This window comes from Electrona antarctica, assembly GCF_951216825.1.
Source record: "Electrona antarctica genome assembly, chromosome: 17".
Classification (NCBI taxonomy): Eukaryota; Metazoa; Chordata; class Actinopteri; order Myctophiformes; family Myctophidae; genus Electrona; species Electrona antarctica.
In genome coordinates, this window is record NC_136798.1 from 25,249,557 (window position 1) to 25,268,807 (window position 19,251).

At 44.4% G+C, this 19,251-nt stretch overlaps 1 protein-coding gene across 1 annotated transcript in view; it reads right to left on the minus strand.

Annotated features, from left to right (window-relative positions):
• Window positions 1-17,680, minus strand: part of fzd3a (frizzled class receptor 3a) — a gene marked incomplete at its 5' end in the record, with an annotated part of 29,688 nt that extends 12,008 nt beyond the window's left edge. The window contains 4 exons of the mRNA XM_079525477.1: window positions 1,198-1,497; window positions 2,144-2,606; window positions 3,587-3,783; window positions 17,480-17,680. Of these exons, the coding sequence (XP_079381603.1) occupies window positions 1,198-1,497; window positions 2,144-2,606; window positions 3,587-3,783; window positions 17,480-17,680 (1,161 nt within the window). The remainder of the gene's footprint in view (window positions 1-1,197; window positions 1,498-2,143; window positions 2,607-3,586; window positions 3,784-17,479) is intronic.
• Window positions 17,681-19,251: the final 1,571 nt, after the last annotated feature.

A 19,251-nucleotide genomic window follows, 5' to 3' on the forward strand; every position in this document is an offset into this window, starting at 1 on the left:
ATTTAGTTATTGTTTAGTTTTAGTCACCGAAATCAACACTGTTGCAGAGATGACTAGTGAGAAATGTTTTAGATTATACAATTAATCTGCGATTGATTGAGACCATAAAATGCAGGTTAAAAAAGAGGGAAATAAAGTACAATATAACGGTAAATGCTCCTCAGAAGGCATCTGAAGTGAACCCTAACGGGGACATCTACAAACGGTTTAGTGCATTTACCCTGCAGTCCAAAACATTACTTTATTAAATGGAACAAAGACAAGCATTCACATTCTGGAAAAGTTGTAAATAGCACATTTGATTTGATTTGACTTTACTATGCCTTGGGGAAATTTGTCCTTTCCATTTAATTTGATTTGATTTGATTTTATCAGACGTCATACAGCCAGGAGAAATACATGTTACATCACAGAAGCGTCAAGGATACAAACACAAGAAAGTTGGGCGACTTATTTCCATTGCGATCCTTGGTCTGAGACAAACAGCATTGCAACAAACTACATACAGCCAGACAGTAGGCGGAAGCAGACACCATGCCACCAGCCACCTTTTTGCTGTGAGCCAATGTTGTGTGTGTGCATACTATATATATTAAAAAAATTGATGCCTCATTGGCCACTGCAGTTCATTAGAGTGCTGTGTCTTCAACGAAGGTGGAAGTCAAGCGGAAATGCGGAAGGCCATTGACCATTTGCAGACCGCGGCCATCTTGCCATCAATCAGAGTTTGGAAGCGTTTTCACTTTCAGTAAAGCAATGTCCTGAGTATGTGTGTGTGTGTGTGTGTGTGTGTGTGTGTGTGCGTGTGCGTGCATGTACTGTATGATGTGAATGTTATTGTTTTCCATCTTCTTGCCTGTACATTCATATACTCTTATTTTATTTTATTCCCTCTGTAGATTTTGCAAAGCCATCTAGTGGTCATACTCTGCAGGTGCAGTGAGTACATTGGAATCTTGTTGTCAGATTATATTATAGCTCTATGGTGTTGCGAGCCATGCCCTAAGGAAGGCCGTTTGTGCTGCTATGGGGTTGTACAGTTCTGATTTAACATGGAACAACATATTTTCAGATGGGGGTCGGCGGCCAATTACATATCATTTTTGTGATCCTTGACATGAAATAGTTTGAGAACCACTGATAAAGAAACATAGGTTTTTCAGAAAACCGTCTCAATGAGTTAACCATGCCTCTTACCAGCACGTCCAGGCCGAGTGGCAGCAGCAGGAACCAGCGCAGCGCCGTCGCGTCGTAGAGCCCCACAAAGCACACACCACTCACACCGTCGCCCTCGATCTTGTTGAGGGCCAGCAGTGCGATGGTGAGGGCCCCCGGGACCCCCCAGGCACACGCGTGGAACAGCAGGGCCTTCTTCTCGATGGCCTCGCTGCCCCACTTGGGCACGGCGGCCAGGAACCAGGTGATGGTGAGGATGACCCACCACACGCTGCCCGCCATGGTGAAGAAGTAGAGGACCATGAAGAGGAGGGTACACACCTGTTGGGTTGGATGAGATGGAAGAGTAGTAGAGGTTAAGTAATAGAAAAGCAGGCCCCTCAGTTATAAAATGGTAAATGGTAAATGGTGCATTTATATAGCGCCTTTATCCAAGACGCTTTACAGAGATTGTGCATTACACATTCACCCATTCACACACATTCATACACCAATGGCAGCAGAAACCATGCCAAAGTATGTTTAACCAGTTAGTTGACAGGGGCCCTCTCCAGGGGTCTGTACTTGCCCCCCTCCTTTTTTCCACTCTACACCAAATAGGAGACGTACAAGCTCACAATGCATTTCGTTTCGACACAATGACAGATTGCAGATCATCTATTTTTGCAAAGTGTCCACCTATTTTCACAGAATGTTCGCCAATTATGGCATGCCCAAAATAGGGATGCTAGAGATCAACTGGTTAAAGAAGGCACCATTACTTGTCTTTGAGCAATTGTATATTGGCTATTGGTATAGACAGGGAAAAGGCGAAGAAGTAGTTGTAACTCAAGTCTGTTCTACTAAGAAATAAGAAAAGATTGTGTTTAGTAAATTTTGGGGCGTCAAAACAGTAGCAAAACAAAAAAGTAAATGCTCTGAATTACAGAACAAACAATTAACCATGCAGCCAAAGCGGTCTCTTTACCTTGTTGTGGGAGCCCTGCGTCACAGTGGAGGCTCTGAAGCGGCCTGGGCTCGCGGCGTTGCAGGAAACCTTGTCCTCCAACAGAAAGCCCAGGAAGAACACCAGGGACACCATCATGTAACACACGGCGTAGAATATAATCGGCCGCTCGGGGTATCGGAACCGCGACACGTCGATGAGGAAGGTGAGGAAGGTGAAGAGGGTGGCGGAGAGGCACACGATGGACACCACGCCGATGAAGTAGCGAGCGAGCATCAGCTCCTCGTGCTTGAAGTACATGTTGGGGCAAGGCGGGGAGCAGTCGTGGACCCCCATGAAGCTGTAGCCCAGGTCGGGGTCGATTTTGAGCTCGCGAGGGCACCAGAAGCCGTAGTCCCGCTGGACGGAAACGGGAGATTCTGTGGTCTCGGCGATGGAGAGAAGGTCTACTGCGCGGGGGTAGGTCTCGTCGCAGTCTGGGAACCTGGAAGGCGGGAGATATTTCAAGATTGATCATCATGGATTCCTATTTTAAACCCTATATGATGGCTTAGTTGAACTGGGTCCCCCAAGACTCCATATTGGTCCGCACCTTTAAGACTCCATATTGGTCCACACCTTTATTCCCTCAACACCAATCTTGGGCGCGCCTAACCCTTTCTCTCTAAACTTCTTTGCCATGTTTTATACTATTTAAAAAAAAAATTGAATGTTTTTTTTGTGTGGCTTTCGCCTTTTTTTATGGAGGGACAGTAGGCTGACAGGAAATGGGGAGAGAGATGGGGGGGTGACATGCAGTAAAGGCCGTCGGGATCGGGAGTCGAACCCGCGGCACACTGCCAGACTGGATTACCGGCCCAGGCTTTACTTCTACTATCTTGAAAAACATTTTAAAATAGTTCAACTAGCCGATCTACACCGAGACGTTGTGAGCTTGTAGATAGTTTATGGATGAGGGGTAAGGGCAAGAAAACAGCTATATATTCTACAAGCTCTATTTTTGCTGAATATTTGACCCAGAATAGGGACACTTGGGTTCAAGTGGTTAATTGGCTGGTGGATGGCGACAAGAAACAATTTGAACCAAGAGGCCTGTCATTGCCATTACTGTAAGGGGCCAAAAACAAAATCAATCAAAATTTTACAACATGCTCTTTGTGCTACTGGAACTGCTGTCCAGCTGCATAAAATGTCTTAAAGTTATCAGCACGAAGTCAACCTTCGGCCACAGACGCAGTGTAAACCAGATTATATAACAAGATTAGCTAGATTAAAATGATCTTCTTCGCCTCTCCATCATCCATCCAAATGAGTTGTGTGATGTCCATCACCTCAAAGCCAAGTGATACCAAATCCAAATGTCAGCCGTTAAAATTGTTTAAAAACATTTATACTACAAAGGGATGGTATACGTCTACAGTTGATACCGCAGTAGCTAAACCATGAGTGTACACAAATACAGACCTATGGCAGTCCATCTCATCAGGCCAGGTGACTCCAAACATGTCCATGAGTTTGTAGCAGTCGCTCTTGGCTTGCAGGCAGAGGCGACGGCAGGGTAGGGTCATGCGGCCATACTCTGTGCACACGGGGGCGTACAGTGCGCACAGGAACCCCCTGAGCTCTGGAGAACACTGCAGGTTTACCATTGGATGGAACGGCTGCAGGGGAGAGAGACAGAGAGGGAAGAGACAGGGAAAGAGTAAGGGCTGTGCTTTATTGATGGGTTTGTGTGTTCTGGCACATCAGTCTGGGAACCCAGAAAAAGAAAACTAATAAATCGAGGGGCGCTGCGGTAGCCAAGTGGTTAGAGCGCATATCATATGCGCACATTCCCAGATCAGAGATTCCCGGGTTAGATTCCCGGCTGTCTGTCACTCCCCTGCTCTCTCTGCATTTCCTGTCTCTCGCCACTAACTATGTGAAACATAAGTGCCCCCAAATATAATATATTTTTCCAGTGATGGGGTGGGGATAATATTAACAGTACTCTTATTAACGACTTAGCCACGTCAACTTAATACATCAATACTGTTGTAGCAATGTTTTACTTTACCTAAGCACAAACTGGCGGGGTGCATACTTAGTTTAGACTAGTCATTGGTTAGACATGGGTTAAGGTTAGGTTTAGGTGTGCTGCCCCGTGGGAGGTTAGGTTTAGGGTGAGGGTTTGAGATAGGTTGTAGTTGTAGGACTAATGACTGGTCTAACCAATGACTAGTCTAAACCAAAAACTGTCTAAACTAAGTACTGCACCTGGCCTCAAACTGGCTGCACTCAGCAGACAGTTCATATTCAATTCAGTAGCAGCAGGTTAAAGGAGGGATTCTCTAGAATAGAAAATGCTGCACTCTTTCTTTTGTTTGCATCATCTTGCATTTTCAACATGGAACGTGTACACTCGCCCTACATCTCTAGAGGACCTACAGTAGCAGCACATATTGCATTAGTTTGTTCAATTTAGTCATGTGTGCCAACACTTTTGAATGGGCAATGTGCCATGTTGACTAAACAAAGTGGGCACTCACGTTTTATTACATCATCCTATTTTATAAATGATTACATAAAAACTTGCACACAGGAGTTGTAGAACGGAGGGCAAGGACAAAATAGATAAATATACAGAGTGACAGAGAGAGAGAGAAATGAGCTTGTGTGGCTCATCCATGTCATTCACCTCTAAGGAGTCTTTGAAGGGGAAAACGATTTGAGAAGGCGATTCATTACACTCAGCTTAGCGAATTTGTGTATTTTATGAACTTGGAACCAGTTCAAACACAACTGGCTGGCAGAACCCAAGCCTTTTCCCCCACTCCCTTCTCCTCTCCTCCACACTCTCTCCCCTCCTCTCTTCTCCTTGTTTCCATTTCCTTCTCTAGTACAATACAGAGATAGAGGAGGTGTAGAACACGCCAAGTAACCCCCACCGCACCCCAACACCACGCACGCACACACACACACACACACAATGTGGGCGGGGTTTCCAGTCAGAGGGTCTTTGTGTCAGAGGGAGGACCACGCTGTGTGACTGACTGGTTTGACACACGGATGTAGCGACACACACACACACACACACACACACACACACACACACACACACACACACACACACACACACACACACACACACACACACACACACACACACACACACACACACACACACACACACACACACACACACACACAGCTTTTATAGACATGTACTGGTGAATATTATTTACTCGCATACACATCCAAGTATGAATGGACACAGGCTTCCTGAGCGTAGGGGGGGCATGTCTTTAAATATGTAAATCCCCAAAGGATGGGGATGTGTGTGTGTGTGTGTGTGTGTGTGTGTGTGTGTGTGTGTGTGTGTGTGTGTGTGTGTGTGTGTGTGTGTGTGTGTGTGTGTGTGTGTGTGTGTGTGTGTGTGTGTGTGTGACTGTGACTGTGTGTGTGTGTGTGTGTGTGTGTGTGTGCGTGTGATGAGCCAGAGAGAGGGAAATGTCTTGTATGTAGTATTCCCCCACATACAAGCATGCATCTGCCTGCACTGCATGGCTGTGTGTGTTTGTGTGTGTAAAATGAAAGCCACACCCAGGCAGGGCCGATTTCCAAGTAGACACACGTCCTTCTCCTGCTGGGGACAGAGGTCTTTATGACAGAGGCAGTGTGGGGGAGGGGTGGAGGTGGTTGTTTGAGTGGGGGCTGGGGGGTACGACTACTGAAGGGGACTGCACTCACTGCTGTGTTAAAATACAAATAAACAAATGTGTCCACTCCACCATCTGTTAAGCAGAGATGTATGAGAGCATGATTGGATTTGCAGCAGCTTTTCTCTAAATAAATAAAAAATATAATAAAGCTCATGATCCACAGATCCAGATAGTATCTTTACTTTGTTGGCTAAAATAAAACAAAATAAAATAAAAACACAGAGAATGTGACAATGTAATGACATTGGATACTGCTCTAAAATAACATTTATATTTAGTAAGTAGTCAAACCAATAAAATTGCAATGTAATGCAACTATGACAATGACGTCATATAATGAAGGATTTCACATCAGTCTCTCTGCTTTATGTTCGGCAGCATAATTGGAGCTGAATCTAGATAAAAGCCTCACAATGTTTGCCCTTGCTAATGCCTGATTTATACTTGGTTGCACGTATAAATCAGCTTTAAGCCAAGGACATTAATGACAGCATTACATGACACCTCGGCACTAGTCTTTACAGTGTGTTTGAGCCCAGCATGCCACCCACATGTCAGCTCTGTATGCAAAAGGGATTATAATGGCTGTTAGGCTTGGCCCCGCCAAGCACAAAACACGCACAAAATGCAGCCTTTGTTACACAGCTCACACGTTACTGACAAGCAGGATTTTCCAAAAGTCTTGGGATAGAGACGCATTGGAGAAAAGCATCAAGGTATTTAAGCGAGATAATTCACCTCGCGTATGAGGGATCAGTCGTTTTCCTTGAGCGATGACAGGGAATGTGATGAATGGGATCTATGTTCAGAGTCTACAAATGGAGGGCTATCTAAATGCACACTATTCATGTATAGTCTCTTGCACAAGGGAGGCCATTGATTTAACCACTTAAGATCTATATACTTTGACAGGGGTGCCCAGCCCACTCCCTTTTTCCTTCTACCAGAACCAACACCAAACCTATTAGGCGAAAATAGTAGATCTATTCTACAAGATCACAAGGCATCGCAAACGCAAAACGTTGTGAGCTTATAGATCAGATATTTCTCCCAATGTTCACCTATTATGACATGCTCAGAATAGGGATGCTAGGGTTCAAGTGGTTAAAGAGGCCGAAACGCAATCTGACCTGTATAGGAAATAACTGCATCTACAGTGACTGGCGCGGCTAGTTGTACTAGAACACACCGAACAGTGCACTGTTTTGCATCTGCATGAGAGAAAATAACTCTCCATACAGGAGGTGGCGTGGCACAGAGGATACAAATACAGCCGATCTACAAGTATACAACGCGTGTTGTGTGCTAGTAGATCAGCTATTCTTTTTGCTATTCTTGAAATGACAAGCCAAAGATAGGGATACCAGGTTGAAAGTGGTTAACAGGCTATGTGGTTACATTTTAAATTGTGAAAGATTAACCTTACTGACCAACTTCTAGGCGCCTTTGCCCCTTGTTGCCAGGCTGCAGTCCTGTGACATCCATTACCTCCTCAGTGGTGTGTTGTCAGGGTGAGCTAACCACTCGGACATGATCTAATGCAGCTCAAGTAAGTCTACATCTGCGCCTTCCCACTGCATATGCCCTGAAGGCCACAGGACGCAATGTACCGTACTATACACAGTATACTGTACTGCGCTGTGCCCAGATAATGTACAGATACAAGTTATTGTGTGTGTGTGTGTGTGTATGTGTATGTGTGCACAACAAACGCCGGCATCGCCGGATAGTGAAAGAGAAGAAGGAAAATCCCTCAGCATCCATTTTCCCTCTATCCCCCCTTGCATTCATCTTGCTGTACACCATCTCTGCCTTTTTCTTTCTTTCCATTTTCTTCTTATCACACCTCAGCTCATTCTTCCGAGCTCTCTGGTCCCTCCATCCCTCCCTCTACCGCACCCTCCATCCTCCCTTCGACCTCTCCTGTCATCTCATCCTTCCCTCCATTCACCAGTCGTACTACGATCCAGATTCCAGGCATCGGTCATAACCAGCACATTATTCTGTGTGTGGTGCATCTCTGGTGTGAAATAGAGCCTGACCGATATATCAGCCACTGTATATCGGCCGACTGCGATATATATGCAGTCGACAGGCTCCAATTTCTAAATCTGGCTTCGCTATTTTTGACATGTCATGTCACGATTCAAAATCTGCTTTTCTTTTAATTCACTTATCTACTCGTATTTTATATCTACTCGTTTGCGGTTAAATTGAAGTCAAATGTTCTTTTCATATAATCAGATAAAACACCATCGGTCGGACACTGTTAAATGGAACATATGGTCTAGTGATGTCTTCACCCACCCAGCAATACTAACATGGCGAGACCGACATCTTAAGGCCATATATATATGTATGTATACATACATACACACACACACACACACACCCTAGTGCTATTAACCCCTATATCCACACAGCAAACAGCTGGTGAGCCTCCAGTTGGTCGGTCGGTGGCTGGATGGATGCTGTTGCCCCAGAGCCGCTTGCCCATGTACGGAGAATCAAGCGTGTAATACAGAATTCTGTGGAGTGCTGTAGGCCTAGGGGAGGCTATGCTAATGCAATTTCCCTTTGCAGCGGTCTGCCAACGTCGTTACATATTCATAGGAGTTAGTTATGGGATTTTCTGATCTTCGTATGGAATATAATATGCCACAGAGGAAACACAGCCTGGCTCACACGCAGTCAGACATATAAATGAACAGACATAAAGCCATAGCATGTGCGTGCGTACGCATGTCTGTGTACTGTACATGCACGCGCGTCTCCTCCGTAATGCTAACGTAATTAGAGTTTGATGAGAACCAGCTTTGCAGAGTGTCGTCGACACCGGTCGCTGCAGTCCGGTCGGTGATGGATGAATCATCCACAATGAAGGCCATCACAACCAACTGGTCTCCAGTGATCTACTCTTCTATAAATGCATCTGAGTCACCTCGCTTCTCTTCGTCTATCCCCTCCCTCCCTCCATCCATCCCTTGCTTTATTCCCCCTCCCCTCTCGGTTCTCCAATTCTCTGCATTCTACACCTCTGCACCATGGCGACGGGTGATGCATCAGCAGGGAGGAGAGATGGTGGGGGGGGGAGGGAGCAAGGGTTCGAGGAGGTCAGTATGCGGGGCGTAGGGGGACCACCTCCCGGCAGCCAAGAAAGCCCCTGCCTCCCTTTGTTAGCAGTACAATCAGGAGTGTTTCCTGGGCAACCGGTATGCCTCACGTAGGGGGGAGGGCAAGGACAAAAGAGAGAGAGAGAGAGAAATAGAGAGAGAGAGACAGAGAGAAAGATAGAAGAGAGAGGGAGGGATGGGCCTTAGCGACTCATCCGTGTCATTCACCGCTAAGGAGTGTTTGAAAGCCAAGCGCACTGATTGTGTGTAACAAACACACACACACACACACACACACACACACACACACACACACACACACACACACACACACACACACACACACACACACACACACACACACACACACACACACACACACACACACACACACACACACACACACACACACAGCATAGTTGTTGTGCAGCAAAAGGACTCACTGTCTTCATTGACTTGGAGGCCAATAAACATGGTGTTGGACATTAAATAAAACAAGAGGTCGCTTTATGCCACAGGTCACGCTGAGCAGGATTTATCAGACCACAATGTGTGTGTGTGTGTGTGTGTGTGTGTGTGTGTGTGTGTGTGTGTGTGTTTATATGTGTGTGTTTATGAGACTAGTCTACCGCCTACTTGCTAGCTCTTAAACTGACCAGTGGATTTTGCTCACTGCACTGAGCATGTCTGACAGACTGACAGCCAACAGGGAGCAAAGTCAGCATTTTAAACATGCGCACGCACCCACACACGCACCACACACACCTTGCCTCTTTAGAAATCCATTCACACCACATGGGTGGGGTAACTAGGTTATCCTATACAACAGCTGTGAAACAGAACACGGTTTATCTGCAGTCGCTGTAAACCTGAGACAAGCAGCTAATAACATGACCCCAAACGACAAGGAAACGGGTGTAAATGGGGGCTGTTTAGAGACCATGGACTAAACCTTTGTCCTGTGTACATCCTCTGCTCTGTCTGCGACATGATGAACATGAACCACTTAAGCCCTAATATACACACAAAAATAAACAATTTGTAAGCTTGTAGATCTGCCACTTTCACAATGATTGAAAATATCAGAAAACTGTGAACCGATGGCCGAGAGGTACCACATGGGATCAAATACCAGCGAGGCCCCGCATTGATTCCTGGCCGGATCATTTACTGCCTGTCATTCCTCTACTCCAGGTGGTCCCCTAAGGTGGTCCCCAGCTAAATGATGGAGATTTGGTATCCAAATGGACACACATAGATCTTTATCTCTTGAGTGTAAAATGAAACCAAATGGACCCGTTTTACGCTCTCAAGAGATAAATCATTGTTAACATCTGCAGTACTTAATTTACAAGAAGTCTACACAATTATAGAATGTATAATAATTGTTATTTTGATCAACGTTTGGCTGTTGTCTCTCCTATGGTACCAACACTTCAACCACCATCATATTAACATATTCTAAGTCAGAGACTAAATGTCATCAAATGGTGGCCCGTGGCTCAAATGCCGAATAAATAAATGGGCCTTGATATGGAAAGGGTTAAAAACCACTGCTAACTCTGTCTCAGTGTTAACTGCCTCTATCAAATAAAAACATTTGGAAACCTTTCACCTATAAAACAGCGAAGGCAGGTCTAAAGTGGTTAAGTAAATGATCACAGTGCATGGCGGTTTGGGGTGTTCATTATTCAGTGTGGTGCCCTGGCTGTAGGGCTACAGGCCATATGCCAGGTGCTATGTGCACACTGAGCTGACAACAAAGGCAATCCACTCGCTGGAGAATTACCACTGTAAACAACTCATTGCACCGTGGTGTGTTTGCCAAATCTATAGTCATAATGTGAGCGGAGGTGGGCGCCCGCTGGCCAAGTGGTCCAGGCGCATGCCACATATAGGCTTTGGCCTTCGAGTCCCGTTCATGACGACCTTTTCTGCATGTCTCTCCCCTTCTCTCTCTCCCTCTTTCCTGTCTCTCTTCACTTGATACTATCAATAAAAGGCAGAAAAGCAAAACAATAATCATCTTAAAATAAAAATAATAATAATAATAATGTGAGCGGAGGTTTACTAATGTACAGTACATATAGATAAACAAAGTGTACTTTACTTGATGTACCTTACATTGCCGTGCATTCTATTCCCACCGCACATTCCCTATTGATGATTGAAGAGGTTTTTAAAGAGGGTTAGAATGAATGATGTGCAGATCAATACTCAGTATCAATATATCGATATTCACAAGCTACTCATTTGGTATCGATTTTCATTATAGAAAAACTCTGGCTGCCTCATGACGTCACATGCGTTTGTTTAATTGCTATAAACAAACTTTAAAAGTCCATAGACTTGGCTGCCATATGAGGTCATTTCAAAAGCCAGACGTTTGGTTTTCTGCACGACAGTGGTGAATCATTTTGTGCAGAACAACCTCTAGGAGGCTATACGTCATCACCTAGTCACAATCCCCACTGCGACCTGATTACAAGCACAGAAGCACAGTTATGGCTGACAACTATTTTACTGTGGTGATCATAAATGAAATGACGCCTACATACTGATTCACAGCTAATGCTAGCTGGCTCACACATACCACAAAGAACAGTCAAATCCACAGTGTTACAGTAATTTAACCACATTAACCCTCTGGTTCCTATTTTGAGCATGATGTCATTATAGGAAAATCTAGATGCAGCACATTGTGAGCTTGTAGATCGCTAAAACTATAAATAGCCCAACTATAAAATAGAGCTTCAGTGTTTCACTTTCAGTGTTAAAATGAATGCTCCAGATTTAGGACCTCTTACCATCTTCCTTCCATGCCGCACGCACGCACGCACGCACGCACGCACGCACGCACGCACGCACGCACGCACGCACGCATGCACGCACACACACACACACACACACACACACACACACACACACACGCGTTACTACCCGTTTACTATGTACTGCCATGACAACTGAATTTCCCTCATGGCATCAATAAAGGTCTATCCCTCTATAATCCTTAGTTTTAATTGAACTGTGATTTGGTTTCATTTGTACACCCTCGGTTAAATTAACACAGGATATTAACTGTGCATCCTGGTAAGAAACATGGGGCTTTTACAGTCTATTCTCCTGTCACCCCACAGCACTTCAGTCAATTCAAGACCAACACCTATACAAGGGAGGTTCTATCCTCCTATTTTCCTTCTCCCCATGTGCCACTCAAAACAGCACGTATTACTAAAGGAGAATAAATAGGGGGTGGGGTGAGGTTGATGCTCCATTTCCCTGTCCCCGTGTATCACTCAAATCCGTAAACAGAAATAGCAGATTCCCATCCCCACTGTCCCTGGGGCGGCGAGGCCACTGTCCCACTTCAGCTAGGAGGTCATTCAACGGTCAGAGATGAGAGACAAGGCATGGCTTTACACAGAACAGAAAATCCTGCTTTTTGTAAATAAATCTTTCTGTGTGGCTCCACCATGTTCAGACAGCCATGAGAAGAGGAGATCTGTGCAACAAAAGAGTTTAAGAGGCAAAAAGAAAATCCTGCCAGTGTTTAAATCAAGCCTATTAGTGAATTTCCATGCATGCACATTGTGTTGCCAGCAGTCATAAATGTATCGTGCCAAAGCACTAGATGAAACAAATAATCATTTGAATGGTACCATTCAGACAATCAGTACACTTGCAATTTCCCTCGAAGATACTCTAGTAGTGTTTAAATGGACAAATTATCCCAGGCTCGTCAAAAGTGTTCTTGAAAACCAATAGACCTGGAAAAAAAAGAACACATTCAACAGAGAGACACCACTTCAGGGGGTTTTGACAGAAACTGTGCAAGAATGGCAGCCGTTGGTTCTCGTCCAAGTCCTGGTCTCTCCATGGTGCGAGGCATTCATCATCATTATCATGGCTATTCAGCAGACTTAATTCCCTTTAAAATCGGCTGTCAATTCTCATTTGGCTGCATTCTCCCTCTCAAGGGCTTTGAATTCTCTCATGGACTTAGTCTAGAGAGAGAGCTGTTGGTGACACAACGCCGGGAGAGAGAGACAGAGAGAGGCGTAGTGTCTGTGATTTGGAATCTATTTGGTTTTTTTCTTTTCTTTTTTCTGGTTTCCTAACCCAATGAGCGCTTCTCAGCATTAAAAGAGTCTTAATTGTGTGTCCATGACCAATCAAAGTGAACAGCGTCTAAAACCAGAGGCGCCTCTCTATGTTTAGCGTGTCCACAATTTCTAATCAGGCATAAAAAGCTAACCTGGTCCGAAAACACAGGATTGGGTTATTACATGTCTCAGGGACGTAGGGCCAACAATGTGAACAAGTCGAAAAGCTACACTAGCACTCCCCTAGAGGCTGTACTGTTCCTCACACCCAACGAGACAAAAGTGATTTGAACCAACTGACAAAAAAGCAGAATTTGCTATTATTTGGAACCAATAGATTATTTATTACCCTTAGATTATGAGATATATTGTGTGCAAAGGTGACGTTTTAGTCTGACGGTGGCACTAGAGGCAAGGTCATGATGAGGTCACTAGGGTTCATCCTAAATGGAGAATGACCAACCAACTGACAACCGCCATTGCAATCCTTATTCCCAATCCTTACAGTGCGTTTTAACAATTGGACTATGGTGATACCATTTATAGTTTGGTGAATTGTATTGGATTGCAAATTATTACAGTAGCTTACACAGCCATGGTATAACCCTGGTTTGTTTCTTGGAGGTGTATCATGGATGTATTATTAGCTATTGTGTAATTTGACATGTACGATGTAGCAATGAAGGGTAATTTTATTTCTGCCTCTTGGCCAGTTCCCACTTGTAAAAGAGACTCAGTCTCAATGTGTTTTTACTGGTTAAATAACAATTAAATAAAACAGCGGGTGACAGCCGACAGCCTGCCATATTTATATTTTCCAGAGTCGCCGCTGTTTGCCTGCTGTTAAAACGTAGGGTTACAGCTTGAAATTTAGTCTAAAACTTTATTCACCAATGTCCCGATACCACTTCACTGGATATAATAATAATAAAATAAAACAATAAAACTACTGTCACCGTGACAGTGTCGCAGTGTACCGTCAAGGACCTGTTCACCACCGCAGAGTCTAGACTCTAGTCTAGAGATTACAATGCACCGCAGTGCATTCGGGTAAGCAGATCGCCTGCCCTATTATGAACACAATTCATCCCCGTGTTCAGGGGAAGAAAGCCGGGTGGGGAAGGTGATCTTTGTCGCTGCACAATACTCTAGGCTAGGGCGACACCTATCAGTGGGTTGTTGTTGAGTTGAACGGGAGGAGTGGGATGGATATGCTACGTCCTCTCGGTGGGGGCTCCTCACTGGCAGGTGAGCCAGTAGGATAAACAGCAGTAGCAGTAGTATAAGTATGCAGAGGATTAATTGGCATAATGACAATCTTATTAATTGGGAGGTAAAGGGGTAAAAGAATCACACCCATGTGAAGTAAGTGGTGCAACTCCGTGTGGGGGTCCCCTGGGGGGGGGGGTCCAAACACACAGGAACACACCCAGGGTGACGGCCCGATTCCGGCGAGCCGCCCCGTGTCCGAAACGGTTGAGAAATGACAGAGTTACAACCATGCTGTTTTCGTGCTCAGACATACATACCCAGGCAGCTACCCACACACATAGTCACTTAAGGAAGTGGTTTGCACCACTTAAAAATAATCGGCTACTCCAAAAAAAACCTTCTCTCTGCCATTCAAATGATTTCTTTTAACATTTTCGACGCGTCGCATTGCTAGGTTGGCTATTTAAAAAACAACTTTTAATTTTGCATGGAATCTTTGCATGGAACACTCTTATTTGTACAGTGCACTCTGAATAAAAGGCTGCTCGCCTCTGCTCCGCTCTGCCAGGCTCAGTGAGTACAGATGCGTGCTATGGTGTAATGTGATGCGATGCATGTTCACAGGGGTTACATAACCCCTGGATTTTAATGGCACAAAACTCCTCCTCCCTCCATCACTCCATCTCTCCCTGTGTAGCTGGAGTACAGTTGAGCACAGAGCCAGGCACAGATGGTCGGGCAGACATACACCATACACCACAGAGAGGTCAGAGGGGAGAGCTGGGAGAGGAAGGCAGCATACAATATGGATGAATAGACTAAAAGGATGGATGGGTGAATGGAAATTAATACGAGGACATAACGGATGGATAAATCAGTTCGGATGAATAGTTTAGACAAATAAGATGAGGAAAACATGGACGGATGGGTAAACAAATAAATATTTGGAAGTACGGATGAATAGTCACAAACAGAGGCAGGTGGAAACAAAAGCCTGAGTTATACTTTGCTCGCAGGTGTCATGCATTGAAAATAGCCGATCTACAAGCTCACCACGTGCAGCAACGTGATGCCCTGTGCGTAGATTGAGCTTGTACATCTGTTATTTTCAGTGCACAACCAAGTATAAATCTGAATAGACAAAGAGTGTGAAAGACCTACAGAGTCAGACAGAAAGGGAGATGGACAGAGAAACAGAGAAAAAGACAAGACGTGGAAATGTGTATCATGTCGACCAGTAACTGCTGGTCCATGGGATCTGCATACATAAAAGATCTGGGATTAATCTAACGAGGTGATGCATCTGCTCCGTGATTGAGTTCAAATGCCTACATCGACGTTTCAAAGAGGATAACACTAAACTACAACAATCAAATACTATGAGCCGTACATCTATAGATAATCTATGAGAAGCAGGAGTGAGACAATAAAACGTGGGATAATTTCAGGAATCCAGGCTTAACTCTATCAGAAGCAAAGAGAAACTAAAATAATGCCGTGTCTTGTTGGCAATGCGTTTTCTAACTTTACTTCAGCCCGTTGGAAAGAAACCCATGTTAAGTCGCCACAGACTGCTATAAAGCCTGTTATGTAAAAGGTTTTAGACTAGAGACATTGATTTTAACAGCCTCTAGATCAGTGGTGCCCACACTTTTTTTTTAAACTTGAGAGCTACTTTCAAAATGACCAGCTCAACAAGATCTAACCACCGAAAACAATATTATACCATTTCTGAAAATAGTTTAATATGTATCTGAGGGGGCTTTGGAATGGCGGAGCTGGCATTACATATAAGACAAGACACTTGGAATGGGAAATAGTTGTACATTTACAACATCTATCTAGAGTCTAGATGTTGTAAATCACCATCATCATTGCAACAAGCTCACCGGGACTGGATACCATTTTGGAATAAAAAGATACTGTAGCACAACAGTGTTTTATTAATAATGCACCACCACCAAGTGAAAACGCCACACCCCTATCCCACACAAATACCGCCAAGAGAAATCTACATTTCTACTTAATGATTTGGAAATATGCTCACAGTCCCTGAGGCCAGATGAGCCATATGAAAAGTAGGCTAGCACTTTGGGATTATCAACAATTAGCAGAAGCCAGCTAACCATGGTGTGAAGTGAAGTTATCTAGGCGGCTGCGGTGCTAGTGCTACCAGGATGTCCATGGGGCAGAATGCACAGCAAAGAAAACACCCTTGACCTTTAACTCGATCGTGTGTGTGTTTGAGTGAGGGAGTCAGTGAGAGAAAAGGAATAGGCCAGAGTCTCCCAGGCAAATACAGATACAAAACAAAATGTCCGTGACCACAACAAATGTCACGTTCCTTCAGTTCTTATATAAAGCTAAATGTGAGCGACTCAGAAGAAGATCGGGGTGCCTGAAAAGGTCACAGAGAGAAAAAAACAACAAAGCAAGTAAAAGAAAAAGGGGAACAGAAAAGGTCACAGTATGCCAAACAAAATTAAAGGCACTATTTTCAGAAAACCCTGTATATTTAAGATAAAACAGCAATACTTTTGGATGTACGGTCGGTCTTTGTTTAGCAGCACACTGTCACTTTGTGTTGTGTTTCAGGGCTCAAGTCACATGTCTATGACTCAAATCATAAAGGAGCATTAAAGCTTCTTAACCTACTTCTGCTTGGACCCAAATACAAAAAAAGAAAACTCTCTCCCCATGAGACCCAAGCTCATTAAAATGTTAGTTGTGCATATGCAGAGGCCCATCTGATGCCAAAGGCCAGGGGGCCTATTTGGGTCACCAACTATAGTTTTAACAGTCCCCAATATTCTTAACTGACCGTTGTGCAATTAAGTTGGTCCCCACCTTTTTTTCCCGTACACCAAATCTCTTTCTCTTCACTGGAAATAGCATACTCACAACAGCTCAGAACACATCACTTTGTGGATCAGCTATTATTGCTGAAAGTCTACCTATTATGACCCAGAATAGGGATGAGGTAGGTCAGTGTAGACTAGACTAGAGAGACAGGACAGAGAGAGAGGAGAGCAAGAGGAGTCGGACAGGAGCTCACAAGGCACATTTGTGAGCTATTATGGTCTGTACCATTACTGACTTGAGCCCCCAGGCCCAGGCAACCAGGATCTTGGCTTTATATGAAAAAAAACAATTAAATAAATAAACAAAACAAAACATCAAAACTAGTGTCACATGCTTTCCCTGTGTGAGCATTCAGAACCTTACCTCCATGGCGAGAGCTGCAGTCTGCTGGTCATAGTGGTTCAGAATGTTGGGCATGAAGGTGGCGTTGTATGGGAGCCCCTGGCACATGCGCAGGGTGATGGGCTCGCAGGTGAACGTGCTGTGGCTGCCTGCCGCTGCGTCCATGGGTATGGCCACGCACGCCGCGAGCATCGACACCGACAGCACCCACAGGAGACCCATGGTGGGTCGGTCAGCACAGCACAGGGTACAGACCAGACCACCAGGGAGGGGATTAGGGAGACGGTTGGACAGTACCAAGGTACAGCATCGGCTTTGTTCAGCAGGGATCGCTGCAGAGCGAGGGCCAAAGGCTGGTTTCACCAGAGCTCAGCGACAGTTATGATGGGACACCAGGTTTACGGGCCGTCTGTAGCGGCGAGTTTGTGACCGCTCCTTCTCTTCGAATCAGAAAGAAACAGTCGATGTCGTCGGTAGGCAAAATCCAAGATGGCCATGGCTGAGGGTGTTCACATCCATCACCAGCAGACTTTCATTCACCAATGAAGAAAATACATTTCCATCAACTGAGAATTATGAAGGTCCCTTGTAGTTGCAATATATAGATTGGACTTTTCTGCCTTTGTTTTCTTGGAGACAGACCAAGACCATGGAGGCAGAGAATTGAAGACAAATGCAGAGTGAGATGTGGGATCTGAAAAAATAATACATACAGAAATCTAATTTAAAAAATAGCAAAATACGTCTCTTCAGTTATTCAACAAAGCCTATATGGTGTATGTTGTACTTGACCTGAAAATGACCCCAATTTCATAATAATTGTAATAAGCTAATTAGATCGAGAAAGCAACCCACAATGGGCTGCTGTTTAAGGGTTGGTAATTGCTTTCATGGTCTGTTAGGGTGGGTGGTGATATGGATTAATGACTAAACATTATTAATTAATATACTATTCTGCTCACAGCTTAAAAATCCTACATGGTTAATTGCATTAATGATTGCAAGTCATTACAGTAGCCTACACACCCATGGCATAACCCTAGCCAGACTAGTATAGGCTACTGTATTATAACCCATGAAGCCAAATATAAAATGTAAATTGGAATACATTTAAGGTTGAGTCAACAAAACCTTAAACTGATAAGCAAAGCAATATTATTAGCCAAATCTGAATTGATGGTTATGACTAATATATGCATACACGTAACACTGTATATAAATATATCCTATATAGGCAAATATAAATATAAGGTTATTCAGTGCGCCCATTACCTGTGCGTAATGTTATGGGCGTGCTGGCTATTCCTGTTCACGGACCGCTGCTGCTGCCTGGCAATTCACGAATTAAACGCTCGTGTGAAACGTGTAACTACTATGGATCATGTATGAATCATCATAGGTAAAATTGTGTCCTATCTATCGGTCATAGCTGTCGGCTCATCATCTGCTCGATCAAATGCGCGTACAGAGATAAACATTGAGGCCCCGATAGCCTAAAATAATGTCATGCAAAACGCAGCGGAACAAAAGATGACGGTTAGTTCGTGTGTGTGCCGATAGTAGCCGTATGGAAGCTCGTCTATCCACGTCCCGGCCGGCGGCTCCGCTGCTTTCATTTACACGCTGATTCCAAAGAGCGACTGTGGCGATTAATACGCAAAATGTCCGCTTTGTGAAACGCGTTAATTTCTATATTCTATAAAGGAACTTTACCTTGATATTGTGTAGAAGATTCACGTGTGGTTGAGTGCGGGTTCTTCGCTGCTCCTCGACTTGGTAACAATGAGTGAATG